The 27,025-nt window shown below is 45.2% G+C and overlaps 1 protein-coding gene across 3 annotated transcripts in view; it reads right to left on the reverse strand.

Annotated features, from left to right (window-relative positions):
* LOC124045127 (filamin A-interacting protein 1-like) overlaps positions 1 to 27,025 on the reverse strand; it is an 82,427-nt gene that overhangs the window by 9,032 nt on the left and 46,370 nt on the right. For 2 of the 3 annotated variants that reach the window (XM_046364378.1, XM_046364373.1), the window contains one exon: positions 22,379 to 25,163. In XM_046364378.1, the coding sequence (XP_046220334.1) occupies positions 22,379 to 25,163 (2,785 nt within the window). Of the gene's footprint in view, positions 1 to 21,979; positions 25,164 to 27,025 lie in introns of those variants that run through there. The other variant, XM_046364386.1, reaches the window with a different exon arrangement.

The following is a 27,025-nucleotide window of genomic DNA, read 5'->3' on the forward strand; positions in this document are numbered from 1 at the left end:
AGTTCATCTCAGCCTATGCCTCCCTCCAGTCCCTCGACTTCTTGGCACTGACGGAAACATGGATCACCACAGACAACACTGCTACTCCTACTGCTCTCTCTTCGTCCGCCCACGTGTTCTCGCACACCCCGAGAGTTTCTGGTCAGCGGGGTGGTGGCACCGGGATCCTCATCTCTCCCAAGTGGTCATTCTCTCTTTCTCCCCTTACCCATCTGTCTATCGCCTCCTTTGAATTCCATGCTGTCACAGTTACCAGCCCTTTCAAGCTTAACATCCTTATCATTTATCGCCCTCCAGGTCCCCTCGGAGAGTTCATCAATGAGCTTGATGCCTTGATAAGCTCCTTTCCTGAGGACGGCTCACCTCTCACAGTGCTGGGCGACTTTAACCTCCCCACGTCTACCTTTGACTCATTCCTCTCTGCCTCCTTCTTTCCACTCCTCTCCTCTTTTGACCTCACCCTCTCACCTTCCCCCCTACTCACAAGGCAGGCAATACGCTCGACCTCATCTTTACTAGATGCTGTTCTTCCACTAACCTCATTGCAACTCCCCTCCAAGTCTCCGACCACTACCTTGTATCCTTTTCCCTCTCGCTCTCATCCAACACCTCCCACACTGCCCCTACTCGGATGGTATCGCGCCGTCCCAACCTTCGCTCTCTCTCCCCCGCTACTCTCTCCTCTTCCATCCTATCATCTCTTCCCTCTGCTCAAACCTTCTCCAACCTATCTCCTGATTCTGCCTCCTCAACCCTCCTCTCCTCCCTTTCTGCATCCTTTGACTCTCTATGTCCCCTATCCTCCAGGCCGGCTCGGTCCTCCCCTCCCGCCCCGTGGCTCGACGACTCATTGTGAGCTCACAGAACAGGGCTCCGGGCAGCCGAGCGGAAATGGAGGAAAACTCGCCTCCCTGCGGACCTGGCATCCTTTCACTCTCTCCTCTCTACATTTTCCTCCTCTGTCTCTGCTGCTAAAGCCATTTTCTACCACTCTAAATTCCAAGCATCTGCCTCTAACCCTAGGAAGCTCTTTGCCACCTTCTCCTCCCTCCTGGTACTCTGTTCAGCTAAAATAGTGTACAAAATTACATTTGACATTTTTCTACATGACCCCACCTGAGATTTGAACTCACAATCTTAGAATTGGGGTAAATGCTGATGCTAATCCAGGCACTTGTCATCTCCCGTCTGGATTACTGCAACTCGCTGTTGGCTGGGCTCCCTGCCTGTGCCATTAAACCCCTTCAACTCATCCAGAACGCCGCAGCCCGTCTGGTGTTCAACCTTCCCAAGTTCTCTCACGTCACCCTGCTCCTCCGTTCTCTCCACTGGCTTCCAGTTGAAGCTCGCATCCGCTACAAGACCATGGTGCTTGCCTACGGAGCTGTGAGGGGAACGGCACCTCAGTACCTCCAGGCTCTGATCAGGCCCTACACCCAAACAAGGGCACTGCGTTCATCCACCTCTGGCCTGCTCGCCTCCCTACCACTGAGGAAGTACAGTTCCCGCTCAGCCCAGTCAAAACTGTTCGCTGCTCTGGCCCCCCAATGGTGGAACAAACTCCCTCACGACGCCAGGACAGCGGCGTCAATCACCACCTTCCGGAGACACCTGAAACCCCACCTCTTTAAGGAATACCTAGGATAGGATAAGTAATCCTTCTCACCCCCCCTTTAAGATTTAGATGCACTATTGTAAAGTGACTGTTCTACTGGATGTCATAAGGTGAATGCACCAATTTGTAAGTCGCTCTGGATAAGAGCGTCTGCTAAATGACTTAAATGTAATGTAAATGTAAATTTGGCTCTCTAATTTGCATACTGGTAGGCTTTTTGTTGATTATCTGCAGATAAATTATGAAAACATTGGATGAATCCTCCTCACTGCAGGAGTAATAGGTAAGCTAGTGGAGAGAGAGCCTCAATCTGGTCCAAAATGTATAAAAGAAAACAGCTTGGATTGTTTTAAAAGCTAATGATACTTATATTGTATTTTCAAAGAAATATTGCATGTGTTTTATAGGATATTGTACAACAGTTGATGAAACTAACACAGTTAAAATGTTAAAAATAGTGATCAATGTTATTTCCTGATATTTGCTCGTTGAACATACAAATACATTCTAGCATTAGAATGTAAACTGCCTACGGAAAGTACTCAGACCCCTTGACTTTTTCCACATTTTGTTACGTTACAGCCTTATTCTAAAATGGATTAAATTGTTTTTTTTCCCTCATCAATCTACACACAATACCCCATTATGACAAAGCAAAAACTGGTTTGAAGAAATTCTTGCTAATTTAATAATGACTTTTTAAAAACTGAAATATCATATTTACATAAGTATTCTGATCCTTTACTCAACACTTGGTTGAAGCACCTTTGACAGCGATTACAGTATCGAGTCTTCTTGGGTATGACACTACGAGCTTGGCACACCTGTATTTGAGGAGTTTCTCCAATTCTTCTTTGCAGATCCTCTCAAGCTCTGTCAGGTTGGATGGGGAGCATTGCTGCACAGCTATTTTCAGGTCTCTCCGAAGATGTTCGGGTTTAAGTCTGGGCTCTGGGTGGGCCACTCAAGGACATTCTGAGACTTGTCCCGAAGCCACTCCTGCGTTGTCTTGGCTGTGTTCTTAGGATCATTATCCAGTTGAAAGGTGAACCTTCGCCCCAGTCTGAGATCTTGAGCGCTCTGGAGCAGGTTTTCATCAAGGATCTCACTGTACTTTGGTCCCTTCATCTTTGCCAAGATCCTGACTAGTCTCCAAGTCCCTGCCGCTGAAAAACATCCCTACAGCATGATGCTGCCACTATCATGCTTCACCATAGGGATGGTGCCAGGTTTCCTCCAGACGTGACACTTGGCATTCAAGACAAAGAGATCAATCTCGGTTTCATCAGACCAGAGAATCTTGTTTCTCATGGTCTGAGAGTCTTTAGGTGCCTTTTGACAAAATCAAAGCGGGCTGTCATGTACTTTAAAAATATATATATATATATATTTAACCTTTATTTAACTAGGCAGGTCAGATATGAACAAATTCTTATATACAATGACTGCCTAGGAACAGTGGGTCACCTCCCTGTCCAAGGCCCTTCTCTCCCAATTTGCTCAGTTTGGCCAGCTCTAGGAAGAGTCTTGGTGGTTCTAAACTTCTTCCATTTAAGAATGATGAAGGCCACTGCGTTCTTGGGGACCTTCAATGCTGAAGAAATGTTTTGGTACCCTTCCCAGATCTGTTCCTCGACACTTCCTGTCTCGGAGCTCTATGGACAATTCCTTTGACCTCATGGCTTGTTTTTTTGCTCTGACATGCACTGTCAACTGTGGGACCTTATATAGACAGGTGTGAGCCTTTCGAAATCATGTCCAATCAATTGAATTTACCACAGGTGGACTCCAATCAAATTGTAGAAACATCTCAAAGATGATCAATGGAAACAGAATGCACCTGAGCTCAATTTCGAGGGGCTGATTACTTATGTGAATAAGGTATTTCAGTTTTTTTATTTTTTATTATACATTTGCAAAAATGTTGAAAAATCTGTTTTAGCTTTGTGGTTATGGGGTATTGTGTGCAGATTGCTGAGGAAAAACATTTATTTCATCCTCTTTAGAAAGAGACTGTAACTTAACAAATTGTGGAAAAAGTCAAGGGGTCTGAATACTTTCTGAAGGCACTGTACTAGAGGCCACCAAAATAGAGCTTGTTCGGCATACATTTATTAATCCAGGTTCGGGGGAGCCTGGCTGGCTACTTTTCTATTAGGCTGGCTACTCCATGTGCTTGTGGAAAACACTGTCTTTCCCTCTCAATTTTTCCATTGCTTGCCTTTGATGGTCTGTTGTCAGTAGGGGTGCTGCTGAACTATTCTGGCTGCCATAGCTCTGACATCATACACTAAGTGCCACCATTGTAGGGCTTTGCATCATCACACACTGCCAGAGTAGAGTTCAGTTAGGGCTGGCACAATTACCGTATAATATCCGATTATGGATGAATACCATCATGAAAGAAAAAAACTACATATCTTTTACTAACAGCTGATTGAAGGCGGCACAGAAGGGCATTTGTGCAGTTCAAATCAAAATCAAATTTGATTTGTCACATGCTCTGAATGCAACGGCCGTAGACCTTACCGTTAAATGCTTACTTACAAGCCCTTCAACATGCAGTTTTAAGAAAATGTTTACTAAATAAACTAAAGTAAAAACACAATAAAATGACAATGAGGTTATGTACAGGGGGTACCGTTTACTGGCGAACATGTTGCTTATTTTGCAGCATTTAGCTGCGTCTGTGGCAAGGGCCTTTCTCTTTTTTATTCTCTCCCTCTCTGCTCCACCTTTCCTTTTCTGATCGTCCATTTTGCCATGCGACTTGTCAAAAATGTTATCGTTAGAGAAGCTGGTAGACGGTTGCTATGTGCGTTGCGGAGAGACCTGATGTCATTTTTGGCGTGGGGACACTGCAGCGAGAGAGTGAGAGTTGCGCCTGATGTGTGGATTCTCTGTTTATTCAATCCTGCTTGCTATTCACGGCAGGTCAAAACGACCCTCAGGCACCCGACGGCCAGTCCCCCTCCCATTTTGTCTTTAAACTGCTGCTACTCGCTGTTTATTATCTATGCATAGTCATTTTAAGCCCTACCGAAATGTACAAATAACCTCATCTAACCTGTACCCCCGTACATTGACTCAGTAACGGTACCCAGGGAGCAGGTCAGTCAAAAACACTAGCTAAAACACACACACTGACACACACACACACACGACACCCAGCATGGCTAGCTAAGTAGCCTAGGTAATAATAGTGACACAACGGCCGGTAGACTAAACAGTTTGCACGTCTTACGTCTTCGTGGAGGAACTATATCATAGCAATGAGTGCAACATAGCGAACATAATATGACATTGAAGGCAATATGTTTCAACTAGTAAAACATAGTAAACCTAGACTATGGACTTGCCAGCATTCGGTCATGTCTCATGCCACATAAGCTAGGTAAAGTGCACATACACTGTACAGTGAAACAGGCTACAGTAACCTAACCATAATACATCCATGAACGTAATCCAGTAGCCTGTGTGTCACAGCACAGGCAATGACAAAGATCATTAGCGTCATTAGTACCAGCATTACAAGTTATTACAATAATATACAGCTCCGGGAAAAATTAAGAGACCACTCCAAATTAAGAGGCCATTCTTATGTTTTTCCCGAGCTGTATTAATGTAGCCTACTGATACACTAATGATAGTGAGTATGATAATAGAGTCTTTTCTTTGTAAAGGTGGAGAAGGAAGCAGCAGCACTAGAGCTTCAGGTGCTCCTGCTGAACTGGAGATGGTGGTCAGTTCAGAGTCAGACTCAGAGCAGGAACCTTCAGGTACAACTTAAGAGCACGAACCTAAACATGTAGGCTATGATTTCAGATTAATATGTGCTTTATCTATGAGATTATCAGAAGGACTGTAATCGGTGGGAATTACAATCGATGACTGCACAAGTAATGCAAGTTTAAGTTGAGGTTATTTACAATGTTAATCTCATTATGCAGAGCAACTAGATGTGCAGAGAGAGAGAGAGAGGTTCAGAGCCCAGTACATGGAAGATAGTAAGGGACAGTGAAAGCACTGAAAATACATTTTATTATTTTGCCCGTCCTCAGTCCAAGGATTTTAACTTGTTTTTTCAGTACCACACAAAACAAAGCCCCTCTGTCATGTTTTGTCATTTATTATCTTGTCTTGTCCCTGTGCTTCCCATTCTATTCGTTTCCCTCTGCTGGTCTTATTAGGTTCTTTCCCTCTTTCTATCCCTCTCTCTCCCCCTCCCTCTCTCACTCTCTCGCTCTCTCTTCTCTCTATCGTTCCGTTCCTGCTCCCAGCTGTTCCTATTCCCCTAATCATCATTTAGTCTTCCCACACCTGTTCCCGATCCTTTTCCCTGATTAGAGTCCCTATTTCACTCCTTGTTTCCCGTACCTGCCCTGTCGGATCCTCATTTATAATTCACCGTGCTGTGTCAATGTTTTGCCCTGTCGTGTCGTGTTTCCCTCAGATGCTGCGTGGTGAGCAGGTGTCTGAGTCTGCTAGGTTCAAGTGCCTTCCCGAGGCAACCAGCAGTTCTCGATCAAGTCTCCAGTCTGTTCTTGTCTTTACGTGTAGTATTATGCTTTTTGTTTTGTAAAGTTTATTCTGGATTAAATACTCTGTTTTCGCCAAGTCGCTTTTGGGTCCTCATTCACCTGCATGACAGAAGGATCCGACCGAGGAATGGACCCAGCGACTACAGACGCTCGTAACACTGCCGTCGAGATCCAAGGAGCCATGCTCGGCAGACACGAGCAGGAATTGTCTGCTGCTCGCCATGCCGTGGAGAACCTGGCCGCTCAGGTTTCCGACCTCTCTGGACAGTTCCAGAGTCTTCGTCTCGTGCCACCTGTTACTTCCTGGCCTGCCGAGCCTCCAGAACCTAGGGTTAATAACCCACCTTGCTACTCCGGGCAGCCCACTGAGTGCCGCTCCTTTCTCACCCAGTGTGAGATTGTGTTCTCTCTCAACCCAACACATACTCTAGAGAGAGAGCTCGGGTTGCTTACGTCATTTCACTCCTTACTGGCCGGGCCCGAGAGTGGGGCACAGCTATCTGGGAGGCAAGGGCTGATTGTTCTAACAATTACCAGAACTTTAAAGAGGAGATGATTCGGGTTTTTGACCGTTCAGTTTTTGGTGGGGAGGCTTCTAGGGTCCTGGCTTCCCTATGCCAAGGTGATCGATCCATAACGGATTACTCTATAGAGTTTCGTACTCTTGCTGCCTCTAGTGACTGGAACGAGCCGGCGCTGCTCGCTCGTTTTCTGGAGGGACTCCACACAGTGGTCAAAGATGAGATTCTCTCTCGGGAGGTTCCTTCCTGTGTGGACTCTTTGATTGCTCTCGCCATCCGCATAGAACGACGGGTAGATCTTCGTCACCAGGCTCGTGGAAGAGAGCTCGCATCAACGGTGTTTCCCTGCTCCGCATCGCAACCATCTCCCTCCTCTGGCTCTGAGACTGAGCCCATGCAGCTGGGAGGGATTCGCATCTCGACTAAGGAGAGGGAACAGAGGATCACCAACCGCCTGTGCCTCTATTGCGGATTTGATGGACATTTTGTTAATTCATGTCCAGTAAGAGGCCAGAGCCCATCAGTAAGCGGAGGGCTACTGGTGAGCGCTACTACTCAGGTCTCTTCATCTAGATCTTGTACTACTATGTCGGTCCATCTACGCTGGACCGGTTCGGGTGCTACATGCAGTGCCTTGATTGACTCTGGGGCTGAGGGTTGTTTCATGGACGAAGCATGGGTTCGGAAACATAACATTCCTTTCAGACAGTTAGACAAGCCTACGCCCATGTTTGCCTTAGATGGTAGTCATCTTCCCAGTATCAAATTTGAGACACTACCTTTAACTCTCACAGTATCTGGTAACCACAGTGAGACTATTTCTTTTTTGATTTTTCATTCACCTTTCACACCTGTTGTTTTGGGTCATCCCTGGCTAGTATGTCATAATCCTTCTATTAATTGGTCTTGTAATTCTATCCTATCCTGGAACGTATCTTGTCATGTGAAGTGCTTAATGTCTGCCATCCCTCCCATTTCTTCTGTCCCCACTTCTCAGGAGGAACCTGGCGATTTGACAGGAGTGCCGGAGGAATATCATGATCTGCGCACGGTCTTCAGTCGGTCCCGAGCCAACTCCCTTCCTCCTCACCGGTCGTATGATTGTAGTATTGATCTCCTTCCGGGGACCACTCCTCCTCGGGGTAGACTATACTCTCTGTCGGCTCCCGAACGTAAGGCTCTCGAGGATTATTTATCTGTGTCTCTTGACGCCGGTACCATAGTGCCTTCTTCCTCTCCGGCCGGGGCGGGGTTCTTTTTGTTAAGAAGAAGGACGGTACTCTGCGCCCCTGCGTGGATTATCGAGGCTGAATGACATAACGGTTAAGAATCGTTATCCGCTTCCCCTTATGTCATCAGCCTTCGAGATTCTGCAGGGAGCCAGGTGCTTTACTAAGTTGGACCTTCGTAACGCTTACCATCTCGTGCGCATCAGAGAGGGGGACGAGTGGAAAACGGCGTTTAACACTCCGTTAGGGCATTTTGAGTACCGGGTTCTGCCGTTTGGTCTCGCCAATGCGCCAGCTGTTTTTCAGGCATTAGTTAATGATGTTCTGAGAGACATGCTGAACATCTTTGTTTTTGTCTATCTTGACGATATCCTGATTTTTCACCGTCACTCGAGATTCATGTTCAGCACGTTCGACGTGTTCTACAGCGCCTTTTAGAGAATTGTCTCTACGTAAAGGCTGAGAAGTGTTCTTTTCATGTCTCCTCCGTTACTTTTCTCGGTTCCGTTATTTCCGCTGAAGGCATTCAGATGGATTCCGCTAAGGTCCAAGCTGTCAGTGATTGGCCCGTTCCAAGGTCACGTGTCGAGTTGCAGCGCTTTTTAGGTTTCGCTAATTTCTATCGGCGTTTCATTCGTAATTTCGGTCAAGTTGCTGCCCCTCTCACAGCTCTTACTTCTGTCAAGACGTGTTTTAAGTGGTCCGGTTCCGCCCAGGGAGCTTTTGATCTTCTAAAAGAACGTTTTACGTCCGCTCCTATCCTCGTTACTCCTGACGTCACTAGACAATTCATTGTCGAGGTTGACGCTTCAGAGGTAGGCGTGGGAGCCATTCTATCCCAGCGCTTCCAGTCTGACGATAAGGTTCATCCTTGCGCTTATTTTTCTCATCGCCTGTCGCCATCTGAGCGCAACTATGATGTGGGTAACCGTGAACTGCTCGCCATCCGCTTAGCCCTAGGCGAATGGCGACAGTGGTTGGAGGGCGACCGTTCCTTTTGTCGTTTGGACAGACCATAAGAACCTTGAGTACATCCGTTCTGCCAAACGACTTAATGCCCGTCAAGCTCGTTGGGCGTTGTTTTTCGCTCGTTTCGAGTTTGTGATTTCTTACCGTCCGGGTAGCAAGAACACCAAGCCTGATGCCTTATCCCGTCTGTTTAGTTCTTCTGTGGCTTCTACTGATCCCGAGGGGATTCTTCCTTATGGGCGTGTTGTCGGGTTGACAGTCTGGGGAATTGAAAGACAGGTTAAGCAAGCACTCACGCACACTGCGTCGCCGCGCGCTTGTCCTAGTAACCTCCTTTTCGTTCCTGTTTCCACTCGTCTGGCTGTTCTTCAGTGGGCTCACTCTGCCAAGTTAGCTGGTCATCCCGGTGTTCGAGGCACTCTTGCGTCTATTCGCCAGCGATTTTGGTGGCCGACTCAGGAGCGTGACACGCGCCGTTTCGTGGCTGCTTGTTCGGACTGCGCGCAGACTAAGTCGGGTAACTCTCCTCCTGCCGGTCGTCTCAGACCGCTCCCCATTCCTTCTCGACCATGGTCTCACATCGCCCTAGACTTCATTACCGGTCTGCCTTTGTCTGCGGGGAAGACTGTGATTCTTACGGTTGTCGATAGGTTCTCTAAGGCGGCACATTTCATTCCCCTCGCTAAACTTCCTTCCGCTAAGGAGACGGCACAAATCATTATCGAGAATGTGTTCAGAATTCATGGCCTCCCGTTAGACGCCGTTTCAGACAGAGGTCCGCAATTCACGTCACAGTTTTGGAGGGAGTTCTGTCGTTTGATTGGTGCGTCCGTCAGTCTCTCTTCCGGGTTTCATCCCCAGTCTAACGGTCAAGCAGAGAGGGCCAATCAGACGATTGGTCGCATACTACGCAGCCTTTCTTTCAGAAACCCTGCGTCTTGGGCAGAACAGCTCCCCTGGGCAGAATACGCTCACAACTCGCTTCCTTCGTCTGCTACCGGGTTATCTCCGTTTCAGAGTAGTCTGGGTTACCAGCCTCCTCTATTCTCTTCCCAGCTTGCCGAGTCCAGCGTTCCCTCCGCTCAAGCGTTTGTCCAACGTTGTGAGCGCACCTGGAGGAGGGTGAGGTCTGCACTTTGCCGCTACAGTGCACAGACTGTGAGAGCCGCCAATAAACGCAGGATTAAGAGTCCTAGGTATTGTTGCGGCCAGAGAGTGTGGCTTTCCACTCGCAACCTTCCTCTTACGACAGCTTCTCGTAAGTTGACTCCGCGGTTCATTGGTCCGTTCCGTGTCTCCCAGGTCGTCAATCCTGTCGCTGTGCGACTGCTTCTTCCGCGACATCTTCGTCGCGTCCATCCTGTCTTCCATGTCTCCTGTGTTAAGCCCTTTCTTCGCACCCCCGTTCGTCTTCCCTCCCCCTCCCGTCCTTGTCGAGAGCGCACCTATTTACAAGGTACATAAGATCATGGACATGCGTTCTCGGGGACGGGGTCACCAATACTTAGTGGATTGGGAGGGTTACGGTCCTGAGGAGAGGAGTTGGGTTCCGTCTCGGGGCGTGCTGGACCGTTCACTCATTGATGATTTCCTCCGTTGCCGCCAGGATTCCTCCTCGAGTGCGCCAGGAGGCGCTCGGTGAGTGGGGGGTACTGTCATGTTTTGTCATTTATTATCTTGTCTTGTCCCTGTGCTTCCCATTCTATTCGTTTCCCTCTGCTGGTCTTATTAGGTTCTTTCCCTCTTTCTATCCCTCTCTCTCCCCCTCCCTCTCTCACTCTCTCGCTCTCTCTTCTCTCTATCGTTCCGTTCCTGCTCCCAGCTGTTCCTATTCCCCTAATCATCATTTAGTCTTCCCACACCTGTTCCCGATCCTTTTCCCTGATTAGAGTCCCTATTTCACTCCTTGTTTCCCGTACCTGCCCTGTCGGATCCTCATTTATAATTCACCGTGCTGTGTCAATGTTTTGCCCTGTCGTGTCGTGTTTCCCTCAGATGCTGCGTGGTGAGCAGGTGTCTGAGTCTGCTAGGTTCAAGTGCCTTCCCGAGGCAACCAGCAGTTCTCGATCAAGTCTCCAGTCTGTTCTTGTCTTTACGTGTAGTATTATGCTTTTTGTTTTGTAAAGTTTATTCTGGATTAAATACTCTGTTTTCGCCAAGTCGCTTTTGGGTCCTCATTCACCTGCATGACACCCTCAAAGAGTCATTCCCAATGTATTCCACTATAAAGATGGCACAAACAGAAAATGGCCGACATACAATGAAGTAACTCACTCCTTATTCTGCTCAGTATGCCTTGCATTCGCAAAACCTTCAGCCAGTGATAGTGCATTTGTCAAAGGATCATGCAGGCCTGGAAACATGCCCATCAGAGAGTACAGAAACATGAGAGAAGCAAGACCCATAGAGAAAGTGCAGAAGCCTTTTTCATCAGAGCCAGCAAAGCAGACATCCGTACACTTCTGAGTGATAAGCAAATGTCAGTTCAACGTGACCAGGTCAGAAAGAGGAGGCAGGTCATGGAACGTGTGATTGATGTAGTTAAAGTTATTGGTAAATGTGGGCTTGGCTACAGAGGAAACAGACACGAAGCTGCATATAACTTGGAAAACATGGCCGTCAATCATGGCAAGTTTCTTGAGCTTATATTGTTGCTAAGCAAATATGATGTCTGCCTACAAGAGCATATTAGTGGTTGCATTGAGAAGAGCAAGAAGCAGATGGGAAGTAAAGGAAGAGGGTCCTTGGTAACTATGATGCCCAAAACAACAGAAAATAAAGTAATTGAAGTCATCAGAATGTGGATTCAGCAGACAATTGCTGTTGAAGTGAGAAAGGCAGGGATGATCTCAATACAAATGGACACAACACAGGATTGAACATCCAAAGACCAGTGTGCAGTAGGTCTGCGATATGTCACTGATGTTTTCCACGAGAGACTCATTGCAGTCATTGACTGTGAGTCATCGACTGGACAGTACTTTGTGGACCTTGTGAAACAGACCCTTGAGAAGATGGACATAGATATCAAACTGTGTGTTGGTAATGCAACAGACAGAGCAGCTAATATGCAGGGACAATACAGGGGCTTCTCTGCATCGCTAACAGGAGAGTCTCCTAACCAGGTGCACATATGGTGTTACTCACATGTCCTCAACCTTGTGCTAACTGACACCACTGGGGTTGTTGTGGCAAATGAATCCCTTTTCTCACAACTGAATGACATTTCAGTGTTCGTTCGAGATTCCAGCAAGTGTATGAAGCTATGGGAGGAAACCAGTGAGGACGGGATAAACAGACGGCTTGATGTAATTGGTGAAACACACTGGTGGGCCAAAGACGAGGCCTCGAGGAAAGTATTTGGAAGCTTTGCAAAGCCTGACCGTGCACTTTACATGGATGTGGTCATCAGTATGGAAAGAATTGAAAAGGTTGTGACCATAAAACCTGCCATCCGAAGCAAGGCCCAAGGGTACTAGGATGCTCTCCTAAAGCATGAAACCATACTTGCAGCTGAGGTATTTCTCAGGATTTTTGAGCAGACGTCCCCTCTCTCTAAATACTTGCAAACAAGTGGCATGGATATCGTAACAGCACAGCACTTGGTGACGGGAACAGAGGATAGCCTGAGAAGTGTGGCCGAGACTTTGAGGGTGTGAAGAGGGCAGCAGACGACTTTCTTGAGTGGGCCAATGGCATTCGGGAGGAGTAGCAGGACTGATGCCGAAGCTCAGACTGCTCTCCCAGAGAAGAGAACAACAAAAAAAGAAGTGAAAACAAGGTGAGTTGGCAGAAGACGAGCCTATTGCTAATGCAGACATGGATGACAAAATCAAGATTCGCAATGTGGTACTGGACACTGTTGTTGAAAGTATTCACTGACGTTATGCAGCAAATGCAGTGCTGTGTGCAGATGTCTCCTGCATGAATCCAAAGCAAAAGGGCCTTCCAAAGACAGCCATGAAGGAGCTCAGCAAATGCTTACTGGAATTTGATGAACATGCCACTGTTGCGGCATTGAAGGCTGAACTGATCAGCCTTGCACAACAGTGGAAAAGACTGAAACAGTCAGCATTGGAGGAGTACAACACCAGGGCCACCTCCGCCAGTGATGGATCAGGGGACGAACTTGTTCCACATGTAAAAACTGCCCAATATGCTGCTATCTTCTCCTGTCTCAGTACAATCTGCTCACGGATGCGTATCACATCATTGGTTGGGCTACAAGTTCCTCCTCACTCTATCCATCACTCAGGTAGCTTGCGAGAGGACCTGCTCCACCCTGAAATTTGTGAAGAACCACCTAAGAACCTCCCTCACTCAAGAGGACCTTGAAGAGTTCGTTTTGATGGCAACAGAGAAGGAGATTCTTATGGGACTTGACAAAGATGACATCATTGACAAGATGGCAGAGAGCAGTGAGTTACTGCGCTGCCTACTGGTTTACTAGTGGTAATTACTTCCTGGTTACTCTGAAGTAGCTATGCCATTACTCTTCCTTAACAGCCTGACAAGGGTGAAAGAACATTTGCTGTGAGTTAAAGATTTTGTACAGAGGCATGTTTTTGGGACTTTCGTATTATACTTGCAGTTATGTAGCCAAAGTTCAATTTCATTGACTCAGTGTATAGATGTGTTTATTTTTGTGCTGTTTGCTTTATGGACACCAGTTAGTGAACATTGTAATATATATATTTTTTGTAGAGGAGTGCTTTTTCGACTTTTGTATTATACTTACATACATTGTTGTAGCTTATGTTCAAGTTCAGTGAATGTGTGTGTGTGATGGTTTTTGATACTTTTGATATGCTTGATGCTTGAATATAAACATAATCATTTGAACTAACTCTGTATATCTCATTCTCTTCTTAAAAGTGTAGGCGAATTGTTTTGTGTGTCGAGCCTTGTACATTTGTGTGTGCTATGATTGGTGTATTCCTAGTGAGTTTATGAGGGTGCACCCATAGCCATAGCATACCTTGAAAACTCAGTGTTCAGATATGCTACTTGTTGGTCAGTCCCAAATGTTTGTATTTTGTCATGTTGGTAACTTTCTTCCCAGATGAACATCGTGGCCAAATGTATAACTCGTTTGGTACCCGTTACATCAGCAAATAGGGTTAGCCTACAACATTTGCAGTGTGGTGGTTTGTGTGAACAAGGTGGCCTGGGATGGATCAAATTCCCGGCCTGAATTATTGTTTCAGTCTGATTAATTGTTCAGCAGTCTTATGGCTTGGGGGTAGGAGCTGTTAAGGAGCCTTTTGAACCTAGACTTGGCACTCCGGTACCGCTGAGTCCGTTTTTGTGGTAGCAGGACTCTTTACAACATGATGAAACTTTGTTGCTCCTTGCTGTGTTGTAGCAAACAAGTATGTGGTTGCCTAGGCAACACTGACCTCTCTGCAGCAGCTCATTAGTGATACGCAGGTTGACTCATAACCAGCAGTCCCGCAGTTATATCTGTGGGGTTGGCAGGTTTAGTGTCATGAAATATTGTATATTGTGTGGATGAAGGGCAGCGGTATTCTCTGTTCTGATTGTATTATACTGTTCAATCAAACTTCAACCAAAACATTTTCATACATGTCTGGATTTACTTTAATCATTTGTTATCATTTCCACACTGTACCACATGTTTTGTCTTTGTCTTCTATTTTGTGAAAAAGTAACTTTTCCATTATCAGAATAATGATTATTCTCTATGATCATGTATTTTCAATGGATATAATAGCCTGAGTCGACATTCACATAATAATAAGACATTTCCCTCGACCACGCCTACAGATAGTGGAAAACCAAAATGTTTTCCCATTGACCCCCATTGTAAAAGAGGCAACTTCGTTGTTGATTTTTTTGATATACAGAAATAACAAAACATGCTGGAAAGCTGCTGTGTTGGTAGCCAAGTCATAAATCCTGACCTACATTTCACAAATGCTCCCATGTAGGGAAATGATGCCTGCGAGAAGAGCCCTGTGGCTTCAGGCTATTCAGTGTGGTAGAGTGGGAAATGGGGGGGTAGTGTCCAAGTAGGCTACACGTAGCTATGTGTGGAAAACATTTAATCACATGTAAAACATTTAACTTGCTTAGTACAGTCTGTTTGTGACTCCGCTCACTACTTGTTGCTGTTTAGTCCGTTTGTTTGTGTTATTGGTCTTGGCTACCTTAATGTTCAGGTCGGTAGCTAGCTAGCAATCACTCACTCAAGTGGCTGCTAGCATCATCATGAAAACGTGCATTAGTCCTACAGTATTACATTGTTTCTAAGTAGTGAGAACACCAGGGAGCAGGCAATGTTGAAAAGGAATCTTTAGATCTGTTGTACTTTTCTCTAATGTAGTTTTGTAATTGACTTAGACAAGCAGACAACAAGAAAATTGTGTTTGAAAAAGGTGATGTTATTGCTGTGAGCCAATGGTTATCAATGGTTGTTTTCCCCCCAGGCAGGCAGGGTCTAGAATAGACGTTCTAGCTAATACCATCTGGGTCTATGGCAGTTCTTAATTAGTCACAAGGGGCATTGTGCCGATTTCTAGGTTGCTTTTGTCACCAGTACTGCCTCACAGGCAAGATTAAAAAGAAAGTAGGCTAAATGTGCGCATCCAAAGCTCTTGCTATAGCAGGCTGTTAATTCTTAATCTTACTGGTAGTGTTGAGCGATTTGTGCTTTTTGAGGTCATTTCGATGTCGGTTCGATTATTTAAAAAAATAATCACTGTAACAGCACAGAACAAAACAATTTATAGTCCCATGATGGTAGTGACTACCTATTACTGCTTATCAAGCATAATTTATTCACATTACTTTACTTTAATCAAATATTTGTGTCTATTTGTTACATTTGTTTTATGTTATTACTTTATTATTTAATTCCAAGTCATCTCATCTCTATAGAACTACTGCCTATTCTTTCTGACAAAATCACCATTTTAGTAGTTCAAAGTAAAGGCATGCATTTATGACTGAATACCAACTATCAATCACTTAGATCATGTATTTTCAGAGATATCTTGTGAAGGTCCCTCTCGATTACGCATTCTTCTCTCTTCTTGTCTCTGTGTCTGCCCCACACAGACCGTAAACGAGCAATGGATTATGGTCATTGTAGTTAATTACCACGTTTTCTGCACTAAACTATGTTGAATATTCGCCTGTTGGAAACTACAACTCCCTACTAAATCGCACAGTTCAGGCTTGATCTGATTTATCTGAACGACATCGGTCACTTAGTTATTTAAAAAATGAAAAATAACCCACATTTTGGTTAATGCTCAGCACTACTTATTGGCCATAAGAAAAGACAATTGCCATAATTTTTTGATTTTCCTCACTCAGTTATTACAATTTAAATTACATTTAACAAACCAAACATTGAAATACTGTTATGTAAGGTAAAGTAAAAATCCAAACCAGTCCATGTATGTAGTAAAATACACTTTACCAAAAAAAAAACGATTAGGCCTATAAGGGTGACCATGTCATTTGGCTGACCAATAATAAAATTCCATGACCATCACAGCCCTAAATTCAATCAGTGTTTGGTCTGATGTTTCAAAGAAACCCAACAACTGTCATTTCTGTCGCATCAAAATGGCCGAGTACTTGAGGAAGATGCTCTTATGCTCTTACGTCCTCTCCTTTATCCTCCCCTGCATCTCCCTGTGTCTATCTCCCTCACATTCACTTTAAAGCACCTGACCATTACTTCATCCAACGCTGTTAAATTACTAAACTATTACACAGTGCACTCAAGAGTAGGGCCATGAATGATTCCTGGTTAAGTCACATGATACTGTGCTACTCAGGGGCGGCTGCTTAGGCCAACTGATCTCTGTATCGTAATTGTATTTAATTGAACCTTTATTTAGCGAGGCAAGTCAGTTAAGAACAAATTCTTATTTACAATGACGGCCTACCCCGGGGTAACCCGGACGACGATGGGTCAATTGTACGCCACCCTATGGGACTCCCAATCACGGCCGGATGTGATACAGCCTGGATACAGTATGATAGTGATGGCCTAGCACTGAACCAGTAACTTCTCTAAAGGGCTGGCAGTGAATGAGCTGATTGTACTGTGGAGAATGTGGTTTTATGAGAAGATCTGTCTTAGCATATGTTAATGAGTTCCGTGTGTGTGCTGTGTGATTGTGTCATATTGAGGGAATGTCCCTAAGACCACAAGAGTATCAGTTATCATCCTTCCTTTCATCCCTTATTTTAGTGGGAGGAGAAAGGGTGGGGGAGAAGGAGAGCGATGGCTTGGTGACGGACTAGTGAGAGAAAGGGGTTGGGGAGCGGAAGCACTGCATTGTCATTCCACCTCAAAAAGCACAAGAGGATTTTGACAACCAACATCTCTCATTGTGCTGTAATTTAGTAGTAAACTGATAAGATTAGCATTCCTTTATTATGTTGTTGAAATATAATGTAATATCTGAAAAATTAAGCTGATTGATTGCACCCAAATTGTCCCTTTTCATTTATAGGATACGCATAATATTCAATAAATATGGTATCCAACATTCGATTTGGACCATAATACTTCCTACCAATGAGTAAGACATGAGGAACACATTAAAATGATCCAAAGCAACCTACACCAATCCTAACCCAACAACCGGTCGGCCTATACAGTGTCAGTTCGCCATGTCTGACAAGTAGTGTGGAGCTGCTGCTTGTTTTTTCATCATGTAACGTATTCCCTGTGAATCTGATCATGGTTTTCTCTATGTGTTTTCATTGGGACGTCTTTCTGCGGCGGTGGCAAAGTTGTGCCGCTGCTAAAGACATATAGGCAAAACATTGCTGTACCGAGAACATTAGCCATATTGCATTATTTACCATCAATAAGTGTAAAAGTAGCAGGTTTTGCCCACTAGATGCCTTTGTTCCTACTACTGCCACACCCTTTTATCCATTTTGCTGGTCTATTGTGTTCATTAAATGGATCAAAACATTTTCTTTGGAACTTTGGTTAGAAAACCAATAGCTTTTGCTCATGATGAAAATAAATTGTGTGGTCATCCTCACAAGTCAAGCCAGTCCTCCATGAAAGCAATTACGTTTGTCCTTCTCTTAGGGTTAATCTGTGTCCAGGAAACGGTCTGTGTGTGGTTTATTCCTTTCAAAAAAGGCATGGATTCGTTAGACTATTCCTGGTGAACAAGCAAACCTTTTGGCTATAGCAGATCTAATGGTTTTAATGTGAAGGTCACTTATGGTCTTCAATTGTAAAAGTTCCAAACTCACACACTGTGGAGTAGTTTCCAATGATAATGGTGTTTCTTGTCATGGTAAATGTCAATAATCACACTACGTACATGTAGAGATGTTTTCTAATAATGTTATTGAAAATGATAAGACTGCCATGCAATGGTTTGTATTATTTCTCCATCAAAGTTTTGGGCTTGTAGGAAAAGTCTTCATGTTAGATTTGCACCAAAGGGATAGCCCTAGAGAGCTGCCATTTGTTGGATTATTCAAGAAGAGTTGCTTTCATGGAGAACTGGCTTGACTTGTGAGGTTGACCACCATTTATTTTCATCATGAGCAAAAGCTATTGTTTTTTACCCAAAGTTGCAAAGAAAATGTTGTGATCCATTTAAATGACCAGCAAATGGATGAAAGAGAGTGGTAGTTGCAGCAACAATGGCATCTAGTGGGCAAAACCTTGTACTGTCACACTAATTTATTGCAAATGACTTCAATGGCTAATTTCTCTGAACAGGTTAAAAAAAACATCACCAGATTCACAGGGAATACATAACATAGGATAAAGAAGCAATACACCCAGCAGTAGCTCCATACTACTTGTCAGAATAATTATTTTACTGTATACTGGTTGTTGAGATGGGATTGGCATAGGGTGTGGGGGTCCGTGCATTGCTTTTGACAATTTTGTTGGATTCCCTGTCTTACTCAATGGTAGGAGGAAGTTTGGTCCAAATCTGATGTTCGGCACTATATTTAGTGAATATTATGTGAATCCTAAAAATGTAAAGGACAATTAGGGTGTAATTAATTAGCTTAATTTCAAAATACATTCAAACCCCTGAAAACTGCAGGAATTCTAATCGTATCTATTTGTAACTACAGAAACGATTTCAGAACAATCTGAGATGCTGGGTTTCATGGGTTGCTGAAATGACATGGAATGACTCTGCAGGGATAGAGAGAGGAGTGTGAGTGCATTTTGTGTGCGATTTCAAGGCTGTCACACTCCCATGAGACCTCTGTCACGCAAAAATCTGTCCAAACTGTTTTCAGACGGTTCCCTTGGCCACAGCCACGCCAAGAGATGTCATCAGCACAGAAAACGCTCCATGTTTGTCATGTATGGTCATGGTCTGTCTGCTCCTGGTGGCTTCCAGCCAACTTTCTTCCCTTACGTCTCTGGTGTGTAATCATGATGGGATTCAGCTTGTCACCATAGGTACAGGATACTGTATTGTGAGTCTGTTTCTCTGTTCGGATATGGCTGAACGACTGGAGTAAATTCTTTGAAGCTTAAAGAGGTCCTCCAGTGATTTTTGAACTTGTCCTGTTGAAAATTGATATCCCAAGTATTACTCCGGTAAAGTACACACACTAAAGAGTATAAACATATGTTTTGAGAAAAATAGTGTTTTTAGACACAACTGCAAACTTCAAGGAGTTGTTCTGATGGGCAGTCATGATGTCATCGGCCACCACCTTGCTTGAGGAACAATAGAGGAGCAATAGAGGACAAAAGAGAAAAGGCCCAGCCCCCACTTGTGCCACGTCATTTCATACCTGGGCCAGCTATTGAGACGTGCCTTTTGTTAAGTAAATCTGGTGTTAAGTGGGGTGAAAAGGAGACTGGAGTGCCACTTTAAAGACCTACTACAGTTTCCTTTTCACCTCATTTAACACCTGATTTACTTAAGAAATTGCACATCTCAATAGCTGGCCCAGGTATGAAATGACATGGCACAAGTGGGGGCTGGGCCTTTTCTCTTTTGTCCTCTATTGCTCATCTATTGTTCTCACAAGCAAGGGTGAGATGAAGACATCACATCAGACCAACCCCTTCAATGGTTTACACTTTGAAGTTTGCAGCACTATTTTGCTGAAGACATATGTTTTACCTTTAAGTGTGTGTACTTTGCTGTATGTATACTTGAGATTTTGTTTTCAACAGGAAAATATGAAACATGAAAGCTAAAAAAAAATGCTGGAGTGCATCTTTAAAAGTACCACTCCTTCCTTCCTTTTGTAGAGTATGGTATGCTCTGTGTCTGTGTCAGTCGCAATTGTGTGTGTGTGTGTGTGTGTGTGTGTGTGTGTGTGTGTGTGTGTGTGTGTGTGTGTGTGTGTGTGTGTGTGTGTGTGTGTGTGTGTGTGTGTGTGTGTGTGTGTGTGTGTGTGTGTGTGTGTGTGTGTGTGTGTGTGTGTGTGTGTGTGTGTGTGTGTTTATAAAAAGAGAGGCTGGCAGTTTACCTGACCTACTGTATATTATCTTTGACTACCTCAGCCTGGGCTATATGTTTATTTGCACTTCTGTTTTGTGCTTGAATTGCTTGCCCAAATTAGGCCACTGACTCAGTTTATTTTCTCATTGGAACACTGATCCTTGAGATGGATCTCATTTGAGGAAATGTTCTCCCATCAAGAATAGACCTAACATCACTGAGTACACTCAGTTCCCCACAGTGTTTCCCCCTTTCCTTTGCTCTGCTACTGTACATGGTGCTTTTGATCTGAGCTGAGTTTCCCTGCGTATCATTGGATAAGGCTGGAGCCGCTACACACACACACACACACACACACACACACACACACACACACACACACACACACACACACACACACACACACACACACACACACACACACACACACACACACACACACACACACACACACACACACACACACACACACACACACACACACACACACATATATATGTTTTGTTCTTCTATCCTCGTGGGGACTTAAATTAATGTCCATTGAAATTCCTATTTTCCCTAACCATTACCATAACCCTAATCTTAACCCTTACCTTAAACCGTAACCCAAACCCTAAACCTAATTCTAACTCCTAACCCTGAACTAAACCACTAACCACTTACTCTTAACCTAACCCTAATTGTAACCCTAACCCTCATTTTAACCCTAACCCCAACGCTTAAAATAGCATTTTAAGAGTTGGGGTTAGGGTTGGAATTATGGTTTTTTTATTTTATTTTTATTTCACCTTTATTTAACCAGGTAGGCTAGTTGAGAACAACTTATCATTTGCAACTGTGACCTGGCCAAGATAAAGCATAGCAGTGTGAACAGACAACACAGAGTTACACATGGAGTAAACAATTAACAAGTCAATAACACAGTAGAAAAAAAGAGGGTCTATAAACATTGTGTGCAAAAGGCATGAGGAGATAGGCGAATAATTACAATTTAGCAGATTAACACTGGAGTGATAAATAATCAGATGGTCATGTGCAGGTAGAGATACTGGTGTGCAAAAGAGCAGAAAAGTAAATAAATAAAAACAGTATGGGGATGAGGTAGGTAAATTGGGTGGGCTATTTACCGATGGACTATGTACAGCTGCAGTGATCGGTTAGCTGCTCAGATAGCAGATGTTTAAAGTTGGTGAGGGAGATAAAAGTCTCCAACTTTTAGGGAAATGGGAGAATTTTCCTTGTTTCACTATCCTTGTGGGGACCCCCCGACACACACACACGCACACACACAGGCCTGCAGAGAGTGCAGGCATATGCTTATGGTGTGGTAGAGATGGAATGGTGATATCAGCCTGTAAATATCCCTGATCCAAGTACACACACGTTGGAATTTGCTGCTTCTTTTCTTGTCCCATTCATCTCTATTATAAACCTCTAGGTCATGGTAAAATCCTCTGTGTTAAGGTCTCAGTAAGTATTAAAAATGAGTGCATAAAACAAATATCCAACTTCCAGCTATTTTCAACCATTTAAAAGTTAGATTGTTTTGTCTTTTACAGTGAATGAGATTAGACAATCAAAGAAAATATAGCCCGATCAAAAAACATGTAAGTAAGCTAGGTTAATATAAAACACATGCTATTTTAGAATGATAGTCAACATATTCATCAGGAATTTATACCCTTTATTGAATGGGCAACACGGAAACAACAAAATAAACCAAATTGTTTTTCATGTTTAAAAATGTAATGCACACATTATAGTAACGTATGAAAGACTATATATGTAAGTAGTAGTCATAAATGCATTAAGGTGACCATATACAGTGAGTGCAGACCAAGTCCAGATAGGATTAGTTATATGTTTGATAAGTGCTTTTTCATGCACACACTGATGGAATCACACACTTGTTATTATTAGGATGATGTGGCCGTTCAGACATAGGCTGGTTTGAGCTGATTCTCTGTTGGTTTTGTGGTGAAAGGGACTCAGGATTGGGTAAACAATCTAAGTCACTATGGGCTGGACGGGAGCGGGCATTTCAATCATAAGGGCCACTTACTTTAATGTGTGAGGGTCGTGAGACAGGGGTGTTCGCAGGGGCTATGGTGATGCTACTGGTGATCTTGCTGTTGCCTTTGACGTGGCAGCCATTGGTCAGTACTGGTGTCCTTGGTTCCAGCCCGAGGGTGTGGTATGGGCCACCAGACTGGCTCTGGGTCATACCATTAAAAGACTGGATGTAGGGGCTCCCAAGGTGGATGTGGATCTTGTTGTCCTCTGTGGTGATGATGCTCGGACCAGTGCTGTCGGACCTCTGTAGCTGCCAACCATTCTGCCTCTCCGGGCTCACCCGGAATACGGCTTGACCTATGACCTTAGCGGATTCAAGCGATCCAGTGCTGACTGTTAGCATCTGGATGGGAGAGCCAGTGGGGTCAGGCGACATTGATCTGGAGGAAGCTGGGGACATGACTGAGACGGGTGTCTTGATGAGAGGGGAGAGGACTCTGTCTGGGCTGCCAAACCCTTCTGGTAGTGGGGCGTTCTTTGTTCTGGCCACTGGTGAGATGGCAGCATTTGGGATGATGGTGATTCTCTGTTTTGCTGGGGCTCCGCTGGTGGGGATGACGGCGGTGCTGGTATAGGATAAGGCATTGTCAGTGGTGGGGCTACTGATATCCAGCATGGCCGTGTTGAGACCATGGTCTGGCGTTACCTTGATGTGTAAGGGCTTCCCTGGGGTGTGTGCAAGCATCACATCTCCTTTCTGGAAAAAGTTACTGTTCAACACTTTGCAGTTAATGGGATGGTGATTGTCCTTGCCATTGGGTGAAGGATTGCTGAATCGCCTCAGATTATTGTTTTGGTGGTTCAAGCTTTCAATGTTGTTCAGCGGAGGTGAGTTGCACTTATTGATGACACAATCCTTCTTTTGATTTGGGTCCTCTCCATCGATCTCCTCATACAGTTTACCGCTGAGAGTCAGCGGAGTCAGGCTCCTGTAGTCAGGTGGCAGGGTGTCTGCGGGCTCCGTCTGCACCTCCTTGGTGCACAGATGCAGGTCTGAGAAGCATCGGCCAGTCATGCCTGGCCGGAGGCTCTTGCTGAAACGCCGGTACCTTTCCAGCTCATGGGTCAGTCCCTCCATCTCCCTGGCCAACTCCCTGTTCCTGACCTCTTGCTGGGTCAACCTCTTCTGCAGGGTGGAGCTGTCCATCTGTACTCGACAGATGGACTCCTCTGTCCCCATCAGCCTCTGGACCTTCTCCTTGAGTGCCTCCACCTCCCTTTTGAGGAGGACAGACTTGACCTGCTCCTCCTGGAGTCGCCTGAGGAGGAGGTGCTCCTGGTTGTTCTCCTTCTTCTCAGCCAGCTGGTACTTGGAGAGCTCCCTCCTGGACTCCTCCAGCTCCACTGCCAGAGCTCTGGCTCTCTCCTGCTCCTTGGAGCACCTCCTCTCCAAAGACTCAAAGTCCTCCTCTGCCTTCATCAGCTCTCCCTCAATCATTCCCTTCTGCATGAGTCTCCTCCTCAGTCTATCTACCTCCTGGGTGAGTTCTTTGACTTTGTTGTCTTCCTCTTGGTAGCCGTGGTTAGTGTTGTCCAGCATGGGGCTCTTGACTTCTCGACATAACTCCCCCTTTTTGACCTCCAAGATCAGAATCCTTTTTTTCATGGCGCTAACTTTGCTTTGCAGATCCCCACTCCTATCCTCCTCTGCCCTCAGCCTCACCCGCAGCATGTCCCGCTCTTTCGCCACACTCTGAATCCTGTCCTCGAGCTCTGCTTTAGATCTCATTGCCTTGCGGCTCTCCTCAATGAGTTTCTCTGTGGCTGTTGACAGGCTGTCACTCTCAGCCTGGAGTTTCCCATCCTTCTTCTCCTGGAGTTTCTCCTCTGTCTGCCTGAGTCGCTCAGCCATGTTCTTCCTCTCTTCAACCACTACCACTGTGAGTGTTCTCAGCTTGGCAAAGTCCTGTCTCAACACCCCCTCAGATTTTTCCAGCTGGCCCTCGATGGCTTCCAGTTCCCTTACCCGCACCCGGAGGGTATCCAGCTCTCCAGACAGCTGCTTGGTGCTGGCCCTCTCCTTCTCCAGGCTGCCCTTCAGAGAGCTGCACTCCTGCCTGCTTTTCCCAAGAGCCTCCTCCAGTCTGTCCAGCTCACTGATTCGGCCGTTCAGCTTGTCCACCTCGGCCTTCAGGCTGCGACTCTGGCTGGACTCCCTCCCAAGGTTTCGGTCCAGGTCCCGGCATTGGTCCCCCATTCGGATCAGCTCCTCATCCTTTCCTTCCATCTCCACCACCCTCATCCTCAGCTGTTCCACCTCTGAGAGCAAACCAGGGGTTGTTGCGCACCCTTCTCTCCCATGGCCGAGCCTGTCCCTCAGTTCCTTCAGTTCCTCCTCGGCCCTCTGGAAGGCGCCCTTGGTCCCCTCCAGCTCATCCAGATTTCGACTGAGGGCAGCCAACCGCTGACGCAGCTGCCGGTTCTGGGTGTCCTCATTGGACAGTTTGGCCATCATGGCTTCCTGTTTGAGGCGGAAGTAGGAAGCTTGTTTGTGTAGCTCCGCCTCCAGACGAAGTGATTTAAGCTCCTCCTCCTTTGCCCTGGAATGGGTGGAGTTTAGCTCCTGTTGGGCGTGGTCGGTGATTTCTGTCAGTTTCTGGACACGTTTGCTCTGCTGTGAAAGTTGATTCGTCAGACGCTGCTGCTCGTCAACAACCAACAATGCAAAAGACTTGAGTTTAGTCAGCTCTTCCTTTAAAGCAGAGACCTCTCTATTGCTCTCCTCCTCTTTTCTTTCCCAGTAGGCCTTCTCCTGGATGAGCAGTAATTTCAGCCTTTAGAAGAGGGAGACAAACAAAAGGATGTGATTCAAAGGGAAAGGTGTGGTTTAACTTAGTGATGTAACATATTTAAAAGTCTACAACAACTTGACTTCTGTGGAAGGTTGACGAGCCTTTACTTTCAATCAAATCAAGACATGAAATAGCTGCCTGTATTTGTCTTTATTCTGAATGCAATGTTATCCAGTGTGTGGAAGTCCCCCCACACTCCTTTTCCTCTGTCTACTACAGTAATCTTCTGAGCTTGTGAGCTAATGTTCAGACAGGAAATGTACCATGTCCATGACGGAGACATAATTTCCTCCCTGTTCCCTGGCCCTCAGTGCTCTCTCTAGGAATAATCTCTGTTCCTTCACCTGACCCGTGTGTGTGTGTGTGTGTGTGTGTGTGTGTGTGTGTGTGTGTGTGTGTGTGTGTGTGTGTGTGTGTGTGTGCGTGCGTGCGTGCGTGCGTGCGTGCGTGCGTGCGTGCGTGCGTGCGTGCGTGCGTGCGTGCGTCCAGTCTCCACATCCCTGTCCTCCTGGCGTTTGCGAGGATGTTTCGACTGGCATCACAGATGGTGCCTTGGCAAGGAGTAGTTGGTTAATTATTTTCACCATACTCACCAGCATAAACATGTGTTTGAACACACGCACACTTTTTACATATACACATACATAAATACACACAAACCTTATACATACAGTGCCTTGCGAAAGTATTCAGCCCCCTTGAACTTTGCAACCTTTTGCCACATTTCAGGCTTCAAACATAGAGATATAAAACTGTATTTTTTTGTGAAGAATCAACAACAAGTGGGACACAATCATGAAGTGGAACGACATTTATTGGATATTTCTAACTTTTTTAACTAATCAAAAACTGAAAAATTGGGCGTGCAAAATTATTCAGCCTCCTTAAGTTAATACTTTGTAGAGCCCCTTTACTTTCAGTGCAGCAAACTCTCTCCAGAAGTTCAGTGAGGATCTCTGAATGATCCAATGTTGACCTAAATGACTAATGATGATAAATACAATCCACTTGTATGTAATCAAGTCTCCGTATAAATGCGCCTGCACTGTGATAGTCTCAGAGGTCCGTTAAAAGCGCAGAGAGCATCATGAAGATCAGGGAACACACCAGGCAGGTCCGAGATACTGTTGTGAAGAATTTTATAGCCGGATTTGGATACAAAAAGATTTCCCAAGCTTTAAACATCCCAAGGAGCACTGTGCAAGCGATAATATTGAAATGGAAGGAGTATCAGACCACTGCAAATCTACCAAGACCTGGCCGTCCCTCTAAACTTTCAGCTCATACAAGGAGAAGACTGATCAGAGATGCAGCCAAGAGGCCCATGATCACTCTGGATGAACTGCAGAGATCTACAGCTGAGGTGGGAGACTCTGTCCATAGGACAACAATCAGTCGTATATTGCACAAATCTGGCCTTCATGGAAGAGTGGCAAGAAGAAAGCCATTTCTTAAAGATATCCATAAAAAGTGTTGTTTAAAGTTTGCCACAAGCCACCTGGGAGACACACCAAACATGTGGAAGAAGGTGCTCTGGTCAGATGAAACCAAAATTGAACTTTTTGGCAACAATGCAAAAATGTTTGGCGTAAAAGCAACACCCTGAACACACCATCCCCACTGTCAAACATGGTGGTGGCAGCATCATGGTTTGGGCCTGCTTTTCTTCAGCAGGGACAGGGAAGATGGTTAAAATTGATGGGAAGATGGATGGAGCCAAATACAGGACCATTCTGGAAGAAAACCTGATGGAGTCTGCAAAATACCTGAGACTGGGACGGAGATTTGTCTTCCAACAAGACAATGATCCAAAACATAAAACAAAATCTACAATGCAATGGTTC

This window comes from Oncorhynchus gorbuscha, linkage group LG01, assembly GCF_021184085.1.
Source record: "Oncorhynchus gorbuscha isolate QuinsamMale2020 ecotype Even-year linkage group LG01, OgorEven_v1.0, whole genome shotgun sequence".
Taxonomy (NCBI): Eukaryota; Metazoa; Chordata; class Actinopteri; order Salmoniformes; family Salmonidae; genus Oncorhynchus; species Oncorhynchus gorbuscha.